We start from the raw sequence: 20,296 nt of genomic DNA on the forward strand, positions 1-20,296 counted from the left end.
CGAGTTAAGGTATTTGGGAATTTTAACCAGGTTTCTAAAAAATAAACCCAGTTGACTGCGGCCGCAGCTATTATATTATTCTAGACACAACACTTCGTGAATTCATTAATTTCTTCACATTTTACTCACTAATTAAATAGACTCCACCAAGTTATGTTCTAAGTTGTATTTTCTGGAAGAAAAAATAGGGGGTCCAGATGGGGGTCCAGAAGGGATCCAGAAGGGTGTGCAGAAGGGGTCCAGATGGGGTCCAAAAGGGGGTACAGTAGGAGTCCAGATTGTGGGGTCCACGTTTTGTACCGCCCCGTTTACGAGCAAGTTCTTTTCGTGTTGCGTAGGTTTACTCAGTTAGTTTAATTAGCTTAAAGAAGAAATCGAGGGGCAGTAAATCAATCAGGGAGTAAAACTAATGGAGATGGTGTATTAAGAGAGAGAACATAAGGAAAGACACCTAACACTGAATGATTAGAAGCTTTGACAGGATGTAGAAAACAAGATTGCAAAGTTGTTAAGTATGAATTAATTTGAATAATTTTAAAGTCTTTTCATTGGCACTGTGTGCTGGCGTCTCTGTAGCTCTCGTATCCCTCGCACAGACAACTTTACCACTGATTGAACACATAACAATATTGTTAAAAATCTAGCCTTTAATTTTTGCAAGAGTATATAATTCTCTATTGTTCATTTCCGTTACAAACGTCGTTTAGTAAACGCCTTATAAATTAAAACATTCTATAGAAATCTGTCTTAAAATACAATATACCAGCGATATACAACACCTCTGTTAAATGAATTAATTGTTTAAAAGTCTATCTTGCTTTTAACAGTATTCGTGGATTTCTTCATAGTGACACCCCTCCGTGCAACACTCTTCAACAACATTTGTTCCAGATCGTTTACTTTGTATGGCCCGGGGATGAAGAAAACTTGATGCTTGCTTTTCGTCTATTAACGCAGAACCTATCAACACAAAACGAAAAGAGAGGTAGGTGAGTGATGGACAATTTCTTGCTCATATTACGATCTATTTACTCCAAGAGAGGAAGTAAGGTAAGAAAGTAATTCTTCTTGAGTTATTTTTAGACATGGTACCCAGTTCTTCCGCAGATAACGTTACCTCGCACGTCGCGTGGATGTGTGCGTGGAGGATCAAAATACTCGAAAAGCCGCCTGGGCTGTCCACGTGAACAAAAATCCGCGTCGTGGGATTGGGGATTTCTGGACTCTCCTGGGATTTCCGAAACTGAGAGTGATCTAAAAATAACTTGAGAGTGATTACCTTGGGATTAAGGCCATATGGGAAATTAACTCACTTACTCTTCATGCTCTCTTGTTTACTCGTTTTGTTTCAAAGTCAGCGTCTGTTTTTAGTACTTTTGATAATATTGTACCAACCATTCACAGACAATCAGCTCAGAAAGATGTCACGATATTTAAGGTCATTTTCCTGATAAGGTGGAAGTTCTCTTTACGGATACTCTCGTAAGCGGACAGCTCTACTTACGAACGCCTTCACAAAACCCGGTTTGAACTCCGATACAAACTCTTTATTTATTCATTTGCGTAAGTGGCCGTGGACACTTGGAGGGCTTACGATTTAGGCTTTTCTGTTGTTTTTAATCTCCCGTAAGCGGACACCCGAAAGGAAATCCCATGTATATCGCATAGTGTTACAGTTAGTGCTGCGGTAATAATCCGTATATCGCATAGTACGGCAGTTTTATCAAAAACAAAAAAAATCATTTGAAATGGTGGTATTTTTGGTATTCCCAAAGTTTATTGTTGGCTGGGCAAGCTCCCGTAAGCCGCGGCCATATACACATTACAACTCTAGTGGCCCTTTACGAGAACCATTCTCGTAAGCGGCCAGCTCTGGCTACGGACCCTTTTTTCGCGTCCCGAAGGTGTCCGTTTACGAAAGCTTTCACTGTAAACAAAAATAACCTCAAAATAATAGTTTTCTGAGCTAGCAAAACAACAGGAAAGTACAAAAAAGAAACCAGAAATAATCAAGGATTGTTGCGACTGATATCAATATTTACTTCGCTTGGTGATCAATTCTTAATTCTTCTTAGAAATACTTGGATTCTTTATTTTGAGCGGTGATCAAACTTGGAGCACAAAGGAGATGGCTCAGATGAAACATCTGAAAATTATACCCTGATTTCTCCCTCCTTTTCTGCCTCTTGTTTTGACGCCAAAAATATTCAACCGGCTCATCTGTTTCGGCAGAGTTTGATGCCGATTGACAATATTGATCCAAATCAACCGAAAATAGAACGAACAGAACAAATGTCAAAAATGTTCGAGCCATAAAAGTAACGTGCTATTATATAAGAAAATGAGACAGTGTGGGGATTTGATATAATTCGCGGAAGAAAAGCATTTTTTGAGCATGAAAACATGATTTTTCGCAACGCTTTGGTTAAAAGGTGTCAAAGCTATCGAGGGATCGAATTATACACCCACTTTTGTTGTTTACCAAATAGTCTTTAATTTGGGAACACTTGTTCGACTCCAAACGCCAAAGATCGATCAGTTCACTGCTTTGGAAGCCATTTTGAAAAGTCTACGGATGATCGACTAACCGACCGACTGCTCATTTGCATAATCTGATTACTCTAATTACTCCCTCTGGCTACGCTATCGTTTGTTAAAAAGATACCCAACCGCTTGGTTGACTGAAAATTTCTCCATAAACTCTTCGTTCCTTAATTTGATTTCACGCGATTAGCTAGACGGCCATTTTGCCATGTTGATGAAAATCAAAATAAAGAGAGAAATAACAACATGGCGATCTGTGGACGTTGACTGATGTAAGTCTTCACGGCCTAGTGGCCCACAACTCCCGCGGTTAACTTGGGTTTCTGACCATCAGAGTCTCTCTCCTCCCTTCTTCCCCTCCCCCGTCCAACATTTTATCAGGTTCCCCTAACAGTAGACTAGCGAGACACTACGGAATTCATCGACTCTCTGAAATCCAACACTCTAACCATTGAACCACCGGCTCGCTCGCATAGTTACTAGAGGGGAATGGTTATGAAGTTTTTGTACAAAAAATCCCTCCAGAGCAGTAGATATAGCTAGCAAAACCTTTGTGGCATTTCAGTTGTAAAAGTATGGTATCGCGTAATAAAGGGGTTCCGAAATCTCCACAGAAACACTGGGTAAAATCAGGAAGGGGTGGGTGTACAGGAATTGTTGTAAGCAAAAAACAGAAAAATGGTAACAAAAGTAACATACGTCAAAATGCTAGATGTTAGAGTGTGCACTAACGTTGAGGGATCAACAAACTGCAAGGTTGCTAGCTACATCTACTGCTTTAGAGTTATTTTTAACTGACAAAAACCAACACGCTAACAACTGAACCACCGGCTCGCTCATGGCATAATATGCCCAAAGCGTTGATGTAGGGTCTGTTTGTCAGTAGACTAAAAGACCTATTGCTTACTTCGTTTTCTCTTTCCACTGTAGTAACGACACACTGAGTTGTACATGGGTATGAAGGTGTCCCCACAGTAGTGACCATGAATTGGACGCCGTCCTACCTCGTTTATCTTTCTCATCCGAGATCCTATTGAAACAAAAGAAGGATGGAATTTATGAGCTTGTCCAGGAGTCAACAGTGGGGGAGGGGGGGAGGGGGAGGGGTGGGAGACTCCCATATGAAAAGGTCGGGGATGCTCGACAGAAAATATGAATTTAACCCCCAAAGGAGACCAATCTGGGTGTGGTTCAGCTTTATTTCAGCCCCTAAAAGATACCACTAAAACGGAGTAGACTCGAGTCGACGGCGCGTACACAACAGGCAATTCCAAACGACAATTTAGTCCACGCGATTTTCCTAAAGCGAAAAGTTAAATACAATGTATAAAAACAATTGGAAATGGTTAGCTGAAGAAAATGTTAGTAAGAATTCTACTAAAACAATTAGATTATTCGCTCTCGATTTCTATGAGGTGAAAGTCGACTATCACCTCATAGAAATCTCAAGGTCATAATCTAATTGTTAAATAGAAACACGAATGGAAGTTTGGGAGAGCGAGAAATGTTGTGGGAACACGAGCCGACAGGCCAGTGTTTCCACAGCTTTTTCGAGTTCTCCCAAACTTCCACTCGTGTTTCCATAACTCGATGGAAACACAGAACATGTTTTTCCATCTTATTCACAATATAGCCCAAGGAAAATACACGCGCTGAGTGGTTAAAAATCGTGTTTCTATTAAACAATTAGATTATGAGTTCGAGATTTCTTTCGCGCGATAGTTGACGAGGGCGCAGCCCGAGTCAACTATCAGGCATAGAAATCGAGAGCGAATAATCTAATTGTTTTAGTATAAATCTACTAGTCGTTCAAAACGTCATCTAAATTCACTTCGCAGACACTTTGAAAACGCCAGGAAGCGGCCTTCATTTTGTTAAGGAGGGCACACCGCTTCGCCACTCACTATCTATCACAGAATAGATAGTGAGTAGAGTAGCCAATCAGAGAACGCCTTTCGTGATAGAACCCTAGTAGATTTATACTAAAACTCGATAGAAACACAACTAGCACGAGCGATCAGCGCACGTATTTTCCTTGGGCTATTTTCTAATTGCGGATTTTGTATGATGCTATATTCGTTTGACCAGGTTCCTGCAACAAAGTTGCACCAGGGCATGCGCACTAATTCGATTTGCAACACCCAACAACAACACGTTGCAACAGGGTAGCCGAACGCGCGCAACATGTTGCACCCAAGAATGTTGCGTATGTTGCGTTGAAACGTTGCCACCGTTTGACAAGGGCATCCAAATGCTGGGCCAACAATGTTGCGATATGTTGCGTTGAAATGTTGCGATCCCGGGGCTTTAAAACATATATAGAAGGTTAAGAGATAAATGAAAAGATCACCGTAAACAAAAAAATTGAAAAGCCTGGATCACATAGAGCAGTAAGTCATAAAGGAAAAAATTTGCAGTTCACATAAATAGACAATAACAACCCTCATCTGAGAGATAGCTGACTGCATGGACTGCATGCATAGAAGTTTTCCTTACCTTTTACTAATTCAAGACAAAGAACAATAGCCACGAGTGTTACAGCGCTCCAGAAACAGGCGTTCTTCATCTGAAAGATAAGAGAAAAACGCCTATGGCTATGCACTCGAAAAACCGCTAAGTTAAGTGACGTCGATGGTTGAGTTTCATGAAGTGGGGCGGAAAGTTTGAGCGCATGTTTCTGATTCCTCGGTGGTGATTATCGAGGTTCCGGTGTTTATTGTGATAGCTGGCGTTTATTGGAAGCCGACCTAACATAAATGATTGCCATCGATCACTGTTACTCTCAGACGGGCTGCGAAGAGATTTACTGAATCAGTATGACAGCTAAAGAACGTCTGCGTGACACTCTCTGCACTCCAGTTACCGGCATGAGCTGAGAACCAAATTTTTTTAGCTTGCGTAGCTGGCGGGATTTGTTATCGAGTGATTTTTGGTCGGGGAGCCGCCATTGTATTCTCACGCGGGTCAAGCCCGCGAGGGAATTTACGAGCAGAGGACCCGCGAGTGAAAATTCCGCCTGCTTCATTTCTTTTGGTTTTCGCTTGACTCCTCACCAATTCTCTCGCGGCCCCGCAACTCGCCGCCAAAACAAAAGCAATCCCGCCAGCTACGAAGGCAATTAGAATGTCGACGATGTGGGTTTCTCGTTTTGTTTGATAATAGAATCCTGGTAATAATTCATTGTATTTTTAATCCAGTAAACTTTAGGTATTTAAGACTAAAAATGACTTTTTTAAAATGCTGACAACATCAATTTGTTTAATAAACTCTTGGCGTCAAAGAAACGTAGTCTGCGCGTAGGCTCTTCGCGGGGAAGAGCGTACGAGCAGGCTAAAATAAACGCTAAATTCGATTTACGCCGGGTCTACGAGGCTAACTTTAATAAACGCTCCTGGCGTTAAGTCCTTAAAATAAGGTATGCACATAACGAGACAAATTAATGTCACCAGACATAAACATATTTTACAAAGCCGATAACAGATGTTATGCGGTTAATATTTGATCTTACTTAATTTTTGATTTGAACTGTATGTGGTTCGTTTTCTTCGATTTTAGTTCCTTTTTTTTTCAAATTGAAAAAAAAAAAGTTAACTATTGTGATCTCGGAGAAAAGACGAGCTTATTCCACGATGTACATGTTAAGTTAGTTCAACTCTTCATCGCGTTTCTTAATTTTTTGGGCTTCTCGTCAAAGAAATGGTGTGCCCTGCCTGTTTGACAAAATTGTCCTATATACATTCTAAAACCTTGGATGTCTACTGACCTTAAGCCGGAAAAACCTTTCAATTAAGCTTCGAGATATAGCGGCGGCGGCGGTCGTAAGTTTTGGGCGACGTAAACTTGATCTTTAGGTCCAACAGAAAATCTTTTTTTCTCCCTGGTTACAACTCACATGTCTGAGCAGTTCTATTTTGTGTGGTTCCGTTGATTATTGTGTTTGTTTGAGAGGCAAGTATTAACACTTTTTGGTAAATGTTTCGAAATTTCAGCGTGATAAGCTACAATATTATGGCTAGCCTCGTTTTTTTTTGTTATCGTCAAATCAAGATTCAATTATTGGTCCGTTGTAATTGAAACTACTCATGCGTCTCTAACACGTGCTTAAGGGATCATCAGCCCGAAACGGAGCGGCTGACACTTCCTTCACTCAACCGTTAGCACGATAACCTCTACCTTGTTACGCACGACGGACTGAGCGAAAGAGGGACTAATTGTAGTCTACACCAAAAGCAAAGGATAAACATACGAAATGCGTGCAAAATATGCTACACAACCCTCCAAAACTTGGAGATATGCCGTATAATAACAACGCATAACTGTCTTACGCTTTATCCATAAATTCAAACTACACATGCTGGAGACAATAAGCATTATAGCCATCATAGAAAACACAGGGTCAAGTTGTGTCCCGGGGCGGGAGTACTCCCAGAAAAGTTGGGTGGGAGTGTGCGGCCCACTTCCCAAAACCCTTACCCTATTTATGACCAAAATCTGCGATTTTTCCTACCCTTTTATTTATGACCTGGCCAAAATTACGATACCCTATTTATGACCGTTGCGGCTGGGGCAGTTGCCTTAAACTGAAGTTATGAAGGACTTTTGTTGACGTTCTTATTGATAACGATGAAAAAAGAAATATACCCAATTAAAGACTAGAGTGCTAAAACCACACCCTATTTATAACTAAAATGGAAAAAACCGATACCCTATTTATGACTAAAACGGCTAAAAGACCCCACCCTTCGGGGCCGTACATACCTGTATAACCCATATAAGGGAATACCCCCCCCCCCCCGGGAGCTGTGTACAATGGGATCGAAGGCTATTACGGCCTCAAGAAAATAAAAGCAATGACGACTGCAACGTGGAGCTGGATGAACAATCATAGGAAGAACTCCTGAATTCAGAGCTTTTGCCTGAACAAAACCACGCAATATCATAAACAACACGCAAACAGTCCACAGACTTGCGCGTGAACACTTACATTCGCAGTGCCAGAACGAACAACTGGAAGGACAAAAAGCTCGATGAAATTGATGCAAGAAACATAAGAACGTCTCTCTAAGACAGACTTATAGCTTCCTACAAGGAAAGCTACAGCGAAGCCGGACAAATATAAATATGACACCCGTGGTAAGAAGCAGCATAACTTGCAACAGTTAATCAAGCAGTCGGGCCCGGCGTAATCATGAATACAAAACGCAAGGAACCAACATGTTCACGGAATATTTCAAACTTTGTCCCTCCAGAGCTAATATTTAGAGAACTTAAAACATATCTTGCAATACACTGAATGAGCCAAAAAAAAAAAAAAAAAAAAACTAGCATGTGGTAAAAAACAGTGTCAAACTCTACAAATTACACGCGGATTACAGCGGAAGCCACACAGACCTATGACCTCTAACGGTTCTACTCTGGTGAAATGTCCTCCTAAAAACACAGGATTATTGCTTAGCGAAATATTGAAAGATCCCCCTATCGTGCCATACAAAAGGGGCAGATCCTTAAAGATATACTAGTTCGAGCAAAACTTTCAAAGCGGCTATTTACACGTGGATAGGAGTTGTGTAGGCCTGTCACCCCATTGTCACGGGCGTGATCATTGTTAATAGCAGTCCACAGAAGAACACTATTGTTAGGTACTTCAGAGGTGCGATAACCAAGAAAGATCAACCGCCATGCATAAAAAGCCGTTTTAGTCTTTGCGGAATAGACAGCAGTTTTGAGCTACTTGACCGTAGTAAACATTGAGGCGTGTAATGAAATATAAGGTCGTTCAAATGGGCTGGATTGAGGAAGAAGAATTTTAAAATTTATTCTCTCTTTAACTGCACGCCAATGTAAATTCAATAATATTGGAGTAATAGTGGAGTGATAAAGGCTGACTTCTTCGCTCTGACACTCAGGCATTCAGCCTTACAGCTGTATTTTGCCATGGTTGTAGTTCCTCCAGCTTGTAAGAGGGAAGACCATAAAGAATAATGTTGCAGTAATCAAGTTTTCAAGAAATTAAAGCATGCATAAGGCGCTCCATAGCAGATTTTGATAGAGATGTGCCGCTGACAGATTCATTTCCTTTAAAAATAACCTATATTGTCGTACTTCCTGGTTATTACCTTAAGTGACTGATGAAACGAATTTGTGTGATGGAACAAAGCAAAAATGGAGTGTGAAATGAATATATATTTTTTGGTTTTAGTGTTATCCAATACAGTAATTTTCGACTGAACAAACGATTTGCAACGTAGTTAATACTCGCCCTTAGTCCCTTACTGGCATGTGATTTTTATCTATTCAGAATCACACACGTGTAAGTTTTTCGGTGCCTGATTTCTCTTGAATCACTTAGCGAATTCAGAGAAACAGGAACATAAGAACTCTTTGTATAGCAACTTACAACGAAATAAAACAGAAAATAGTACGAAGTTACTCCAGACTGTTTCTTTACTTTTTCAATTACGATGAGCAAAATCCGTCTTCTTAGGAAGCTTTTCAATATCATATATTGACAGCAATACATGGTTATCAATACATTGCTATTTCAATGATCTGAAAATTTAATTTTACATGCAAATTTTTGTAGTTTGTAAAGAGATTAAACAGCTTCTAGATTAAACCTCAATTGATGATAAAAGCCAGGAATAATGACTGCAGCTGGAAAAATAGTCCAATACAATATTAAGTGTTTTTTCATAGCCCGACTAAGTCTCGAATTTTATTTGAAGCTGAACTAATTAGCGATTTAGACTTTCAAACTTCTCTAGATGTTCCAAGAGAAAGCGAAACGTGTAAAACAAATATCTTTTACGCACCAAACACTAATGAACATAGACAACATCGACATGTCTCCCGCAGTATTTCTCGTACATCAAGTCAATATCTTATTATGTTATTATTGATACCGTTTGTGGAGTCTATAACTAGAACGAAACCTCGATTTCTACCGATCATTCTTATAATTTCCATGTACCGTATTGGTGGTTCTAATTTTAAAACTGAATAATGGTAATATAATATTTGGGGAAAATGATAAATGTAAATGTTAACAATTGTCGGCGTACTCTTTTGTGTTCTTATTCAGTTTCGGCGAGGCATTACGTTTCGAACTACGCAAGCCCTTGTTACCAGAATGAAGCATAACGGTTTGCCTCATTGATAACATAAAGCTGAAAATTGTCCGCGTCATATGTGAAAATAAGCAAAGGTATCCTCAACTATACTGCACTTGTTATAAAAATGACAGAAGATTAAGTCAGTTTTGACTCTCGGTGAGAGAAATGTAAATAAGTCTGGAAGAAGAAGAAAAATGTTAAGGGATTTCTTGACACCCTTGTTCTAAAACGTAACGTCATAATTTATAGCTAAGCAATTTTTCTACGAAGCTAAAACTGAAAACGTTTCTTTTATCGTTTGTGCCATGTTGTTGTTTAATCGTCTGTGGGAAACACTAGATCTATCCTAAAAAAAGCACAACGAGTATGTTTGATCAGGCTTGTGATAAATCTTGATTTTATATCAAACTGCTTTTTACGTACCTTGTGTTCCGTTCACAATTTTGGCGGGAATGTGTCCTCCAAAACCAGCTTAAACCCGCTGTTAACGCGCGCGGCGGTTTCTACTGCCGTATCAGGATTCGAGAAATGAGATGAACTTCCTTTTTATTCACATTCGCCTCGGAACCACGTGGCCGCAAAACAAAAAAGGGCACCTTTTGTGTGTTGTAAAAATATGGCACAATCATTTGAAGTTTAACCTGTTTCTACAAACGTCTTTTGTTCGTTAAACACTCTTCCGTTAACTACCATTGTATTGATATTTTTCGTATGTCAACACTGAACAAAATATCCTTTTACACTTTTAAACTCCAGCGGGCGGGGTACCTAAGAATAATTTTGCCTTTGCTCAGCTGTTTTGTACAGAACGCAAGTCAAGTGGAAGAAAACCAGCGACTGACGCGGGAAAAGCAAATTAACAAGCGGGAAAATACGGCGAAGAAAGCTTTGGTCGACACTCACTTCATTTGTGTTCAAACTGCCTGCTTTTAAAAAGGATTCACGTCAGCTAACGCATCCATTTTTCCACAAGAGTACTTCAGGAAATGCTAACTGACAGAAACATACAAACTCAATGTGTAACTGACAAAGCCTTCTGTTCGTCTTGTGAAGTGTGTTAATTTAGTAGTCAGTTACTTGAGTTCACGGGAAAACCGTCAATACCAGGTCTACTGAACACCCTCGTAAAGTAAATATTTGTCGCGTCGAGTTTTAGCCAACAAAACTGGGAATTTCCCCATGCGTTCACAGTCTGTTTGGCTTGTTCATTGTTTTTTCCACTCTCTACGTTATCTTTTTCTTTTGTTGTTCAACAGTTTGGGCTGACATGTATCGGATCGCCTCTCGAAATTTTCCTACTTTATTATAGACTCGCATTTCCAGTTCTTAGAGTCCGGCAATGTATTATAGCTACGTAGGTATCGAGTAAAAGGTCATGAATTGAATGTATTGTAAAACTGCGTTTTACCTTGTTTGGCACAAGACGTAGAAGTGTTTATAGAGCGGACGGTGTTGTTCGAACCAAATATGTTCCGACCTAAAGAGCCAAAGTTCAAGAAACTGAAGTGACCAAAATGACCAAAAAAAGACCGATGGTTTTCATCTGAATCACCATAACAGAGTGTTATCTACACAGGTTAGAGGTTATCACTGAGTTAACAGGTTTTATATAAAAAAAACTCTTTACTATAAATGCACTAGTGAAAGCTCTTGTAAATTTATGCCGTATTCTGACAGGCGTGTTTCCAGTTTTCTTTTCTTGTTACGGTTTTGCCAGCGTTTTTCCGGAATAAAACGTATCCATTGACTAACCTCCTGGGTAATCTTAAGCTTAAACGCACGCGAGGTACCACTCACCACCAGGCAGTTAGCTGCCCCTTTATTCTTTCATCGGACTGTGTTTCAGTGTTACACACAGCAGGTGTAGCTGAAAACACAGCGATATTGACTTGGCAGTAGATCTCCTTCTCATACAATTATTTGGTCATTTCGTGAAAATTATTTGTGATCGGATCCGGGGAAGTGCCGCTGTACGCCGACTCCGCGCTCGTGGCTTCGCCTTTGCTGCTCGCAAGCTACTGCTGGACAGAGTGGCTCTGAGATAGGGTGTGGTTTTAAGGGTGTTGTACCGATTTCAAACATGATTAAACTCTTCAAGGCATTTCCTGTCAGTTTTTCCTAGCAACTAAATCCAGCCACAAACACAGATCTCATTTGCGATAGATTGTGGCATATTCACAAATTTAAGGTTCGTAAACCGGGTCGCAATGGTGAGTAATCTTTAATATAAGGTAAGGAAGGAAAATCAGAGATTTCCCGGAGAAAAAACCTGACCCGCTTGAAGCGGGTCAGGGTTTGAATGGCTCTGTAGCACCTCTACGCAAGTAACTGTTGAGTACTGATCTCCCCACCAACCCCGCCGCGGTCCCCAAGCATACAATGAAAGCAGGCTTAATCGTCTGGTTTCAGGAGCCCATCACTGGGAGCGTGCAGTTATCCCATATTCCTGTCACGGCGTTTTCACAGTCCAATCTATCTTTAGTTTGAATTTACCGCGAATTCAGGACTCCCCCCGCCCCCACAGCAACCTCAGTAACCAATCCCAAACACGGACTTAATTTTTAACTGACGTCATCATTTCACCGGAAGAAGTGACGGTGTCCTGATGCGGGTTAAGCCATTTTCTTCCTTACCAATGCGCGCTCATGTAGACCGGAACTGACCTATTTCGCGGGAATAGAAGCCTAAAAATAGACCGATCTGTAAAAATGTTGTGACATACGCTTGTAGGATGGGGTCCTGCTGGTTTTCTTAAGCGCTTAAACAAAAACATAAGCATTAAGTAAGCGAAGGTACGACAACATAAACATAACTGAGCACAAACAAAACGAAACTGTTTCGCTCTTTTTCATACTTTTGCTGTTCGTATGTCGTATCGGAGACTCGGCTCGAGAATTTTGAGGCCTCCCGAGACGAAACAACCCATAATTGCGCATGTTAGATTCAACCAATGAGAGCGCGCGTTATATCCAACTTAAAATCCAGTGTTACTCTAGCTATAATTGTTAAGGTGGCGTTGGATTGACGGGTGAAAATCTTCGACTTTGTCAGAATACAAAATAACTTGATATTTTGAGTTTAACTGAATAACCTAGCATTTTTATTATTTGTTTCTATTTATATATATATGTAATTTAAAAATCTAGTTTTATCGTTTTCCAAGAAAGTTCATTCTCTCTTGTTTATTGTTGTTATACGTTCTCCTAGACAAATACATCTTAAAATACAATATACAACCGATATACAACACCTCTGTTAAATAAGTTACTATTTTTTTAAGTGTTCAAGTCCGCTATCAACAGTATTCAAGGATTTCTTCACTTGCACAACCTTCCTGGCAACATTCTTCAACAATATTTGTGCGACCGGATGTGGAACCGTCTGCAGCACTTCTTGGTGACCGGTAGTTAAGAAAACTCAGCGCCTCCTGTTCGTCCATCAACGCTGATCCTAACAAATCATCAAACAAAGAGAATTAGCTAAGCGTTAATCAATTTCAGGCTTATATTACCACATAATATAGATATAGCCAAGCCTAAACGCGGAGCTCCAGATTGCAACAACTAAACGATAAAGAAAAAAGGGGATTTGTTTTTCTTGGATAAGAAACTCAAAGAATGATCAATTGTGAGCATGTAAGTAAGTAAGTAAGTAACTTTATTTAATGAGGGTAAAAACACTTTACAGTCATTGACTGATAAACTCGTGGCCCTCCCTTAAACAATTAAAATATAAATCACAATGATTTTAAAAATATCTAACTATGAATAATAATAAGTATAAAACTGGTAAAATTACTAACATCAATAAAATGGACTAAAATCTTGTTGGTGCATGCGATACAAAGAGTTAGAGGACACTAAGAAATTGTGAAATGTTCAATATTTGCATACCCCTTCTTTATAAGCTTGACGCATTTCTCTTTAAAAACGTTAATGCTATCACAGGATCTTATGTCTTATGTAATTGTTCAGCGGCACGACTTCGGCGCACAGGAGCTCCGCTATTATCCCTTATAAACCATGAAATATTTTCGCTCGGACGCGATTAGTCTGAACGCGTCAGGTGACTGAATATGACTCAGCTTGCAGCTAAAACTGGGGAATATGCAATTACGAACGATGTTCCCCAGTTTTAAATCCGGCGTGTTGCAAAAAATTATTTGAAAGATAATAAACACAATACCCACATTGGACTTTTAAAATATTTTGGATTATATTGTAGAAAAATTAACCGTGAAAATGGCTATTGCGGTCAACTTACTTCGCTTTCTAACTCCTTGGGGGCACAACTGGTCAAAACGGGCTCGGATTCGGTCTCCGCAGAATATTGCGACAGTTTTACGTGATCCTACCTCGTTTAGCTTATACAGCTTTCCTGTCAAAGTACAAAGAAGAGTTATCACGCCACGAATTCTACACATTTATATTGTAGTCTCAGTTCAAACGAAGGAACTGTTAGGGAAAAGAAAGTTTCTCTTTCTCCTGTGATGGCAGTGTGCTGCGTGGAACGAGATTCCTCCTGTACAACTGACACATCTATTGCGCGTATGCAAACTGGATTGATGTTCACAGAGCAGGGCATTCCAATTTTATAGGTAAAAAAGGTTGGTCAGACTGAAGAAGCGCCAAACTGGTCAGATGAAAATCCAATTGAAAACTTTGCATTATTCGACAAGATTGCATTATTCGACAAGATTGTCGAACGAGAAGTGTTATGTGCTTTTTTGTTACGCCTCTTACTTGGTGATTCAAACGAATCGCGAGAAAGTACTCTCGACAATTGGTGACTTTTGTTATACCTTTTGCCGTTTCAAGACACAAAGCAATTGCCACGAGTGCCACAATGCTCCAGAAACATGCGTTCTTCATCTGAAAAATAAAAGAGAAATAAAACATCAAAATCCCGGTCTAATAATTATAGCCGACTGATCAATTAAATTGTTAGTTTAAAATGTTCAATCTAGAGAACCTTTAGGCTCAATAACATCAAGTTTTTAACTTCCAGAATGTTGGGAACTGAATACTAGCGAGAACGTGTTGTATCGGAGGGTTCGCTTGAAACTGTTATAACTGAACTGCTAAGCGGATATACGTGGGTTGCAAAACAGGCGCTTTTGTTATACAAACTGTCAAACATCCGGAGTTTTTAACATGCACGTAGAGGTAATATTGATTCATTGAGGCGTTGCTATTTACCATTTAAAAGACGTGGAGAGTACATCATATGCTGTAAGTCTCTAAAAAGGGCAGGAGAGCAGAACTATCTTTGAGTCGCATAAAAGCTGAAATTAATGTTTGTTACGAAAGGTGAACCCGGCCGTGGATTTCCACGAAAACTAAAACTTTTGAAACATTCTGTTTGCAAACTCTGGGCAAACAAAATACGACCATAAATAAATGATAAATAGTTAGTTAAAGCCAATGTCGCGTGCGCCCATCGCCATTTCGACATATTTTCAGATTTATTTGATGTACATAATTACGTTGATAAGCGCAAAATGAATGCAGTTTGTTTTACAAAGGAAATCCGGAACATTTCATATTCCCATTTTTATTTGAACTGCGACGTGTGAGTCATTAGTCACGTAGTCGGCCGTTGTATTTTGTCGACGTTGTCTCTTTGAAAAACATCACTGACACCTGAGTAAAAACGTAGAATCACCATTCACTTTCGTTAATTTAGTGCATGATTTTGCTGCAGTAGGAATGCTTATATGGTGCCTCAGAAGTTGCATGACCGTGTGAGAAAGTTGATTTATGTTTGTTGCTGACAAACTCGCTTTTCCTGAATTAAAAGTTATTGTCTACGATCTGTGACTGACAAAGCGACATTGAGTAATCGAGCAGGACAAAAAAAAGTGAAGCGCAAATTGTGAGGTAATTAAAGATAAGCGTATCACCCATTCAAATAGCAATTGAAAACGCAATCAAAAGCTATCAATACTTGCCATGAATTTTGTTGAGATAGTTTACTCGTAATCAGTGCTCAGTTTTTTCGGCGATTGACTCCAAAATCTCGAGAGCGACACCTTTTGTCCGAGAAAGGTTACTGTATTGTCATAAGCGTGTTGTGATTTTTTTTGTTACTAGGGCGTGTTTGTTTGCTTTCTTTCCTTAGCTTTCTTTCTTTCTTTTCCCAGAAAAGAAGCTGTGTATTTATGCTTATGACACCAGACACACCTTCTTACATCCTAGAATAATCCTCATCCTTGTCCGTTTTTTCAAACCTGGGGCCCGTTTCTCGAAACGCCTGGAAACTATTCGGGCCCGTAAAGCCATTTATAGTTCATGTGTATCTAACAACGGAGAAGTGTGTACGCCTGATACTACTTGTATGAAGGGAACCTCTGTTCATATTAAGAATATGTCAATAAAACAGCTCTGTAATCGTAAGGTTCGAGATTTTGCTATGGCCTTACGGGCCCGAAAAGTTTCCGGGGGTTTCCAGAAACGGGCCCCTGGCCCTAAAATCGAAGATTGGTGCTGATACCCGTTAAGTTACCCGGGAATGGCGGGGTTTGTGTACACATTTGAGAAGGGCTTCAAAATCCTCCCCGCCCCATCTTTCGAAAACGAAGACAGTCGGACTCGGACACAATATCCTTATTTAGAGATTGCATTGCTACGGAAATTACCCCCTCCCATCTCCCTACCTTCCCACCTCCCCCCACCCCCAGCGTCCCGCCTCCCTTTTACTCGCGGGAATATCCCAGAGGTAATTAACTTTTTTTGTTGTTAAAGGCGAAACTGCATCTTGGTTTCTGCAGATCTTTACTACATTATTGAAACACGATAACTATTTGGCTGCTTGTCAAGTTGCAAATATTTGTTTTTTACTCTCTCTCCCGTCAGTGCAATGGAAAGAAATAAAATAAAATAAAATAAAATAAACGAAGCTGAAATTCTATAAGCGCCAGCCTATCAGACTTTAAGCTCTTATTTAAAAAAAGCAAAACGTTCAAAGCATTATTTCATATTGTAAATACCTGATGAAAGTTTTCACTCCTTTTGCTTCCAAAAAGATGTTAAACTAGAATGTGAGCTATTCAAGGCTGATGAGATCTCGAGTGGAAAATTGCTCCAAAACTCTACAATACGGCGTATTCTCAAGCGGTCATCTGGTCACGTTTTCCTGATGCAGTTACAATTGTTGAAGAGGCTTGTGTATACACGTAACGCCTGTTGCCCTAGCCTTTTTTCTGCGAATAATGACGATATTCGTCCTTCGCGGACGAAGACAACCAAATATTCAGAGCTTGTCAGTGAGAAGGTAGCTGATATAACACCAATGCACCTGCGACTGTGAAAACGCGTCGCAGGGTATCAAGACTAAGAGATGTCTTGATTCTCTTATCCACGCTTTTCAAACTCCTTGCTTAGGCCACGAAAATCGCTGGAAAGGGTTGTTTTCCACTATTGTATTTCGTTTCTTTGACAGTCGCGCCTACACTGATTACAAGGATTTCATGGTGTTTTCCACTTTGACTCTGAGCTCACATGACCGGCTTTGCACGCGACTTCGCACGTTCCTTCGGCGGCTTCGCACGTGAAGAGTTTCTCAGTTAAATTAATTCAAAAGCTACCTTTCTGAAATTCTCATAATCAAGGAAATGTCTGAGGACCACTTCAACATCCCAGCACGGACCAAACCTTGAAAATATTTTCATTTTGTCTCCCGCGACCTGAGGATTATCGTGTGCGACTCTCAACTTTGGCCTCTGAAACGTTCAAAGGACTACTAACTTAATTGATTATATAACTAGCAAAGGAACTTTGGTGATTCCCGTGATAGCCGAAAACCCGGGATGGTCTAAATTGGTAATAGATATGACGGTTCCGTGATGGTCTCGTGAAGGAACCGTTCGTGACGTTGGCCGTAAATTGCCGGAACAACATTTGTTAAACTTGCAGGGAGTACAGTAACATTTGTACAAAGCAACACTCATATGATCAGCAACGGTCTTATTAGTCAAATGTTTTAATTTGACATCCGTGACGGTTTATAGTAAGATAATCAACCCTGTAACAGTTCATAGACGAGACTATGAGACAGTTTAGGGTTGAAACTGAGAAGGTATAGTCAAATACTTGGCGTTCGTTACACGAGGTATGGGTTCCGGGGGGGGGGTGATACATGAACTATATAGATATGTGTGGTGAAAAGGGTGTGAATTTTGAGCCGTCTTGGTCTTCAACGGAATATAGACTTTGAAAGTTTTGATCTGAAATATCTAGGGTGTATTTTGTGCATATCTGTCCTGGATTCCAGGAAAGCCCATATCGAATATTATTCCTCTCTCGAAAAGCAAGTGCGACTTGATGAACACCGGGAGTTTGAAGCCCTTTCTCAGATATTCTAAGCAAACTAACGTAGTTCCCGGGTATAGTCTGGTCTAAAATAGAGAATATAGAGTATCGTTGACGTTAAGTACAGGTCTGATATGGGTAGCAGGGTAAAATCACACTTTTTGGTTGAAATGGACACACCCCCACGAAAATTTTGAGAACTACCCTTTCATCCCCCCACTCCTCCCCCTGTTGTGTGAGCTATCTCAAACGCGCGCGTCTGGCGCACAATACTCGCCAAGAAATAATTAACAGGATTTCAAACTTAAGGCGAAACATTCCTGATTAACAAGAATCAACTCCATTAAAGGATAAAACATCAAAGCTGAGCCGCTCCTACAAAATCAACTTACTTTGAAATAACATTTCAACGAATACCGCCCACGATTTTAGCCGGCGTAATCTGGTTGGCTAAATGTTTCACTTCGCTAAGAAGATTTGCGGTTTATGTAGCCAAAAAGAATCCGAGATTTTGTCTGGTATGGAGCTTTTAAAATTCCTAAATATAAAAAGAAAAGATGTTAAAATGTCTTTGGTATTCACTTTGCGAAGTTTTGAACGTGAAACTTGACCGGTTGTGAAAAACTATAGGTTTCAAAAGATCGATGCTGTGTCGCCAAACAATGTGTGCTCAAGGCTCCCTCGGAAAGCCGTTGATTTCGTCTATAACATGAATCAACTATATCGTAACATAACTTTATTACAATGTAACAATAACGCAGCGTTGCTGGAAAAGTCTTTGATCTAAACCCCTGAAAACTTTTTCTCTGGATTTCAAAAAAAAAAATAAATAAATAAAATAAAATAAAATAAAATCAACGGAAATCCGGAGGAAGGCCCATTGGGTCTTGTCTGAATACTGAGAAAACCCGGCCATTTGGCTTCAAATTGACTTGCTAAATTTTTAAACCGTTTTTCAACTGCAGTAAACAATATTTCTAAGCTTCTTCTGAACAAATATTATCCCAGCTGGAAGATCTTTCTTCGTTTGATATTTTACTAAATAGTTTTCCTTGAATATATAGTCTTGAAAAACACACACAAAAACCATCTGATTTGATTTTCTTTCAGCAAGAGGCGTTTTTTACGGTGAACAGTTTTAACAGCACAACACCTTTGTGTTTCGAACCAGCTGGTTTAAGTGAGAAACAGGGATCAAACACGAATTTGGCCCGCATGTTTTCCGCACTAACTTAGTTAATTAACGCTTTGTACTTATGCCTCCCGGCCTTGATCAAGCTTTTCCTGCCCTTGTCACGTTGACTAATGCCTTAGTCATTCTTTGTGAAACAGTTCTATTTTTTTTAGTGTTGTTTAAAGATCCACAGTTTCACTATCCTCAAAATCCAACAAAGAAGAACTTTTACTTGTTTCTTGTCCAAAATGGAAGCAAAATCTAAATACAGTCTTTTGTTCCAGCGTTTGACCGCAGTTACTATATAATGTAGAGGTTGGAAGCTCATTTTTTTTATGCCAACGGAGGAGCTGTAAAAGATGTCATCTACTCGGCTATTTTTTGTAATATTCTACGACACCTTTCACTAGAACCGTCGCAGATAGTTTTAACAAATAGGTTCACTGAAACTGCCTCTCTTCACGCGACGCTTCACAGCTCGTTTTACATCCCGACCATGATCTGCGCTTTTTGTCTAGATCTTTGTTTGTCTTAAACTTCGCTTACAAAATATCTCAACTGCGTGTTGAATCTTCTATGATACCACTTACCTTCAAAATCAATCAACTTCTATAGGACCTCCAAGCTTTGCTCTTGTAGTACCAGGCGACTCGAGTGTTTTTGGAGGAGAATGTAGTCAAGAGTGGTGTTGACGCTATTAAAATACGATTAAAACTAGCCAACTACAGAGGACTGGCGCTTTTTATGGCCTGAGTAAGGCGGGAAGGGCGTGGAAAACCAAAACAAATGAAACTGATGACATGCCGTTACTTCCTGTTGTTATTATCGGCGGCCTCAAGGTCACATCTATCTAACCTCAGTGGCCGCCGCAGGGTCTGTGTTTTTTTATTATTTTTAAATAATAATTACGTTTATAAATAGACGAAAACATCCGTCAAGCAATGAGGAATGACTCTTTTTCGCTTCTTTGCTTTGTAGAATAAGAACTACCGTGATTTGTCTGTCTTACGAAATCAAATTCCGGGACATTCCAGAAGACACGACGCTTATGTCACGGCAGTCACGTGTGAAAACCTGGAAATGGAATTCAACGCACGAACTCGTTTAACGACAAAACTAAAAGGTAAGCACGAGCTAAAGTAAGAATCCAGTTAAAC

At 39.9% G+C, this 20,296-nt stretch overlaps 2 protein-coding genes across 5 annotated transcripts; both read right to left on the reverse strand.

Moving 5' to 3' along the window:
• Positions 1-983: 983 nt before the first annotated feature.
• LOC145478683 (uncharacterized) lies at positions 984-12,673 on the reverse strand. 3 transcript variants are annotated; one of them, XM_081456785.1, is made up of 3 exons: positions 10,560-12,673; positions 5,041-5,110; positions 984-3,574 (listed from the first exon to the last, which is right to left on the reverse strand). In XM_081456785.1, the coding sequence occupies exons 2-3, from the start codon at positions 5,108-5,110 to the stop codon at positions 3,441-3,443; spliced, it is 204 nt and encodes a 67-aa protein (XP_081312911.1). In that variant the 5' UTR covers positions 10,560-12,673; the 3' UTR covers positions 984-3,440. The 3 variants fall into 3 exon arrangements, with proteins under 3 accessions (XP_081312911.1, XP_081312909.1, XP_081312910.1); XM_081456783.1 differs by having other exon boundaries at positions 10,080-12,673; XM_081456784.1 differs by lacking the exon at positions 10,560-12,673 and adding an exon at positions 6,308-9,003.
• Positions 12,674-12,811: 138 nt separating this feature from the next.
• LOC145478681 (insulin-like peptide 03) lies at positions 12,812-19,846 on the reverse strand. Of its 2 annotated transcripts, none has more exons than XM_081456781.1 (4): positions 14,628-14,660; positions 14,458-14,527; positions 13,920-14,033; positions 12,812-13,106 (listed from the first exon to the last, which is right to left on the reverse strand). In XM_081456781.1, exons 1-4 carry the CDS (start codon positions 14,643-14,645, stop codon positions 12,952-12,954), a joined length of 357 nt encoding a protein of 118 aa, XP_081312907.1. In that variant the 5' UTR covers positions 14,646-14,660; the 3' UTR covers positions 12,812-12,951. The 2 variants fall into 2 exon arrangements, with proteins under 2 accessions (XP_081312907.1, XP_081312908.1); XM_081456782.1 differs by lacking the exon at positions 14,628-14,660 and adding an exon at positions 19,730-19,846 and having other exon boundaries at positions 12,815-13,106.
• Between the last annotated feature and the right edge of the window lie 450 nt (positions 19,847-20,296).

Source organism: Orbicella franksi, chromosome 2 (assembly GCF_964199315.1).
Source record: "Orbicella franksi chromosome 2, jaOrbFran1.1, whole genome shotgun sequence".
Classification (NCBI taxonomy): Eukaryota; Metazoa; Cnidaria; class Anthozoa; order Scleractinia; family Merulinidae; genus Orbicella; species Orbicella franksi.

Excerpts from the sequence above, each read along its gene's own strand:
- LOC145478683 (XM_081456785.1), bottom strand. The coding sequence starts at position 5,110 with ATGAAGAACGCCTGTTTCTGGAGCGCTGTAACACTCGTGGCTATTGTT. Across the intron at positions 3,575-5,040 it reads TTGTCTTGAATTAGTAAAAG|GATCTCGGATGAGAAAGATA; the intron begins GTAAGGAAAACT and ends TTGTTTCAATAG.
- LOC145478681 (XM_081456781.1), bottom strand. Across the intron at positions 14,034-14,457 it reads GTGTCTTGAAACGGCAAAAG|GAAAGCTGTATAAGCTAAAC; the intron begins GTATAACAAAAG and ends GTACTTTGACAG. Across the intron at positions 13,107-13,919 it reads CCAAGGAGTTAGAAAGCGAA|GATCAGCGTTGATGGACGAA; the intron begins GTAAGTTGACCG and ends ATGATTTGTTAG.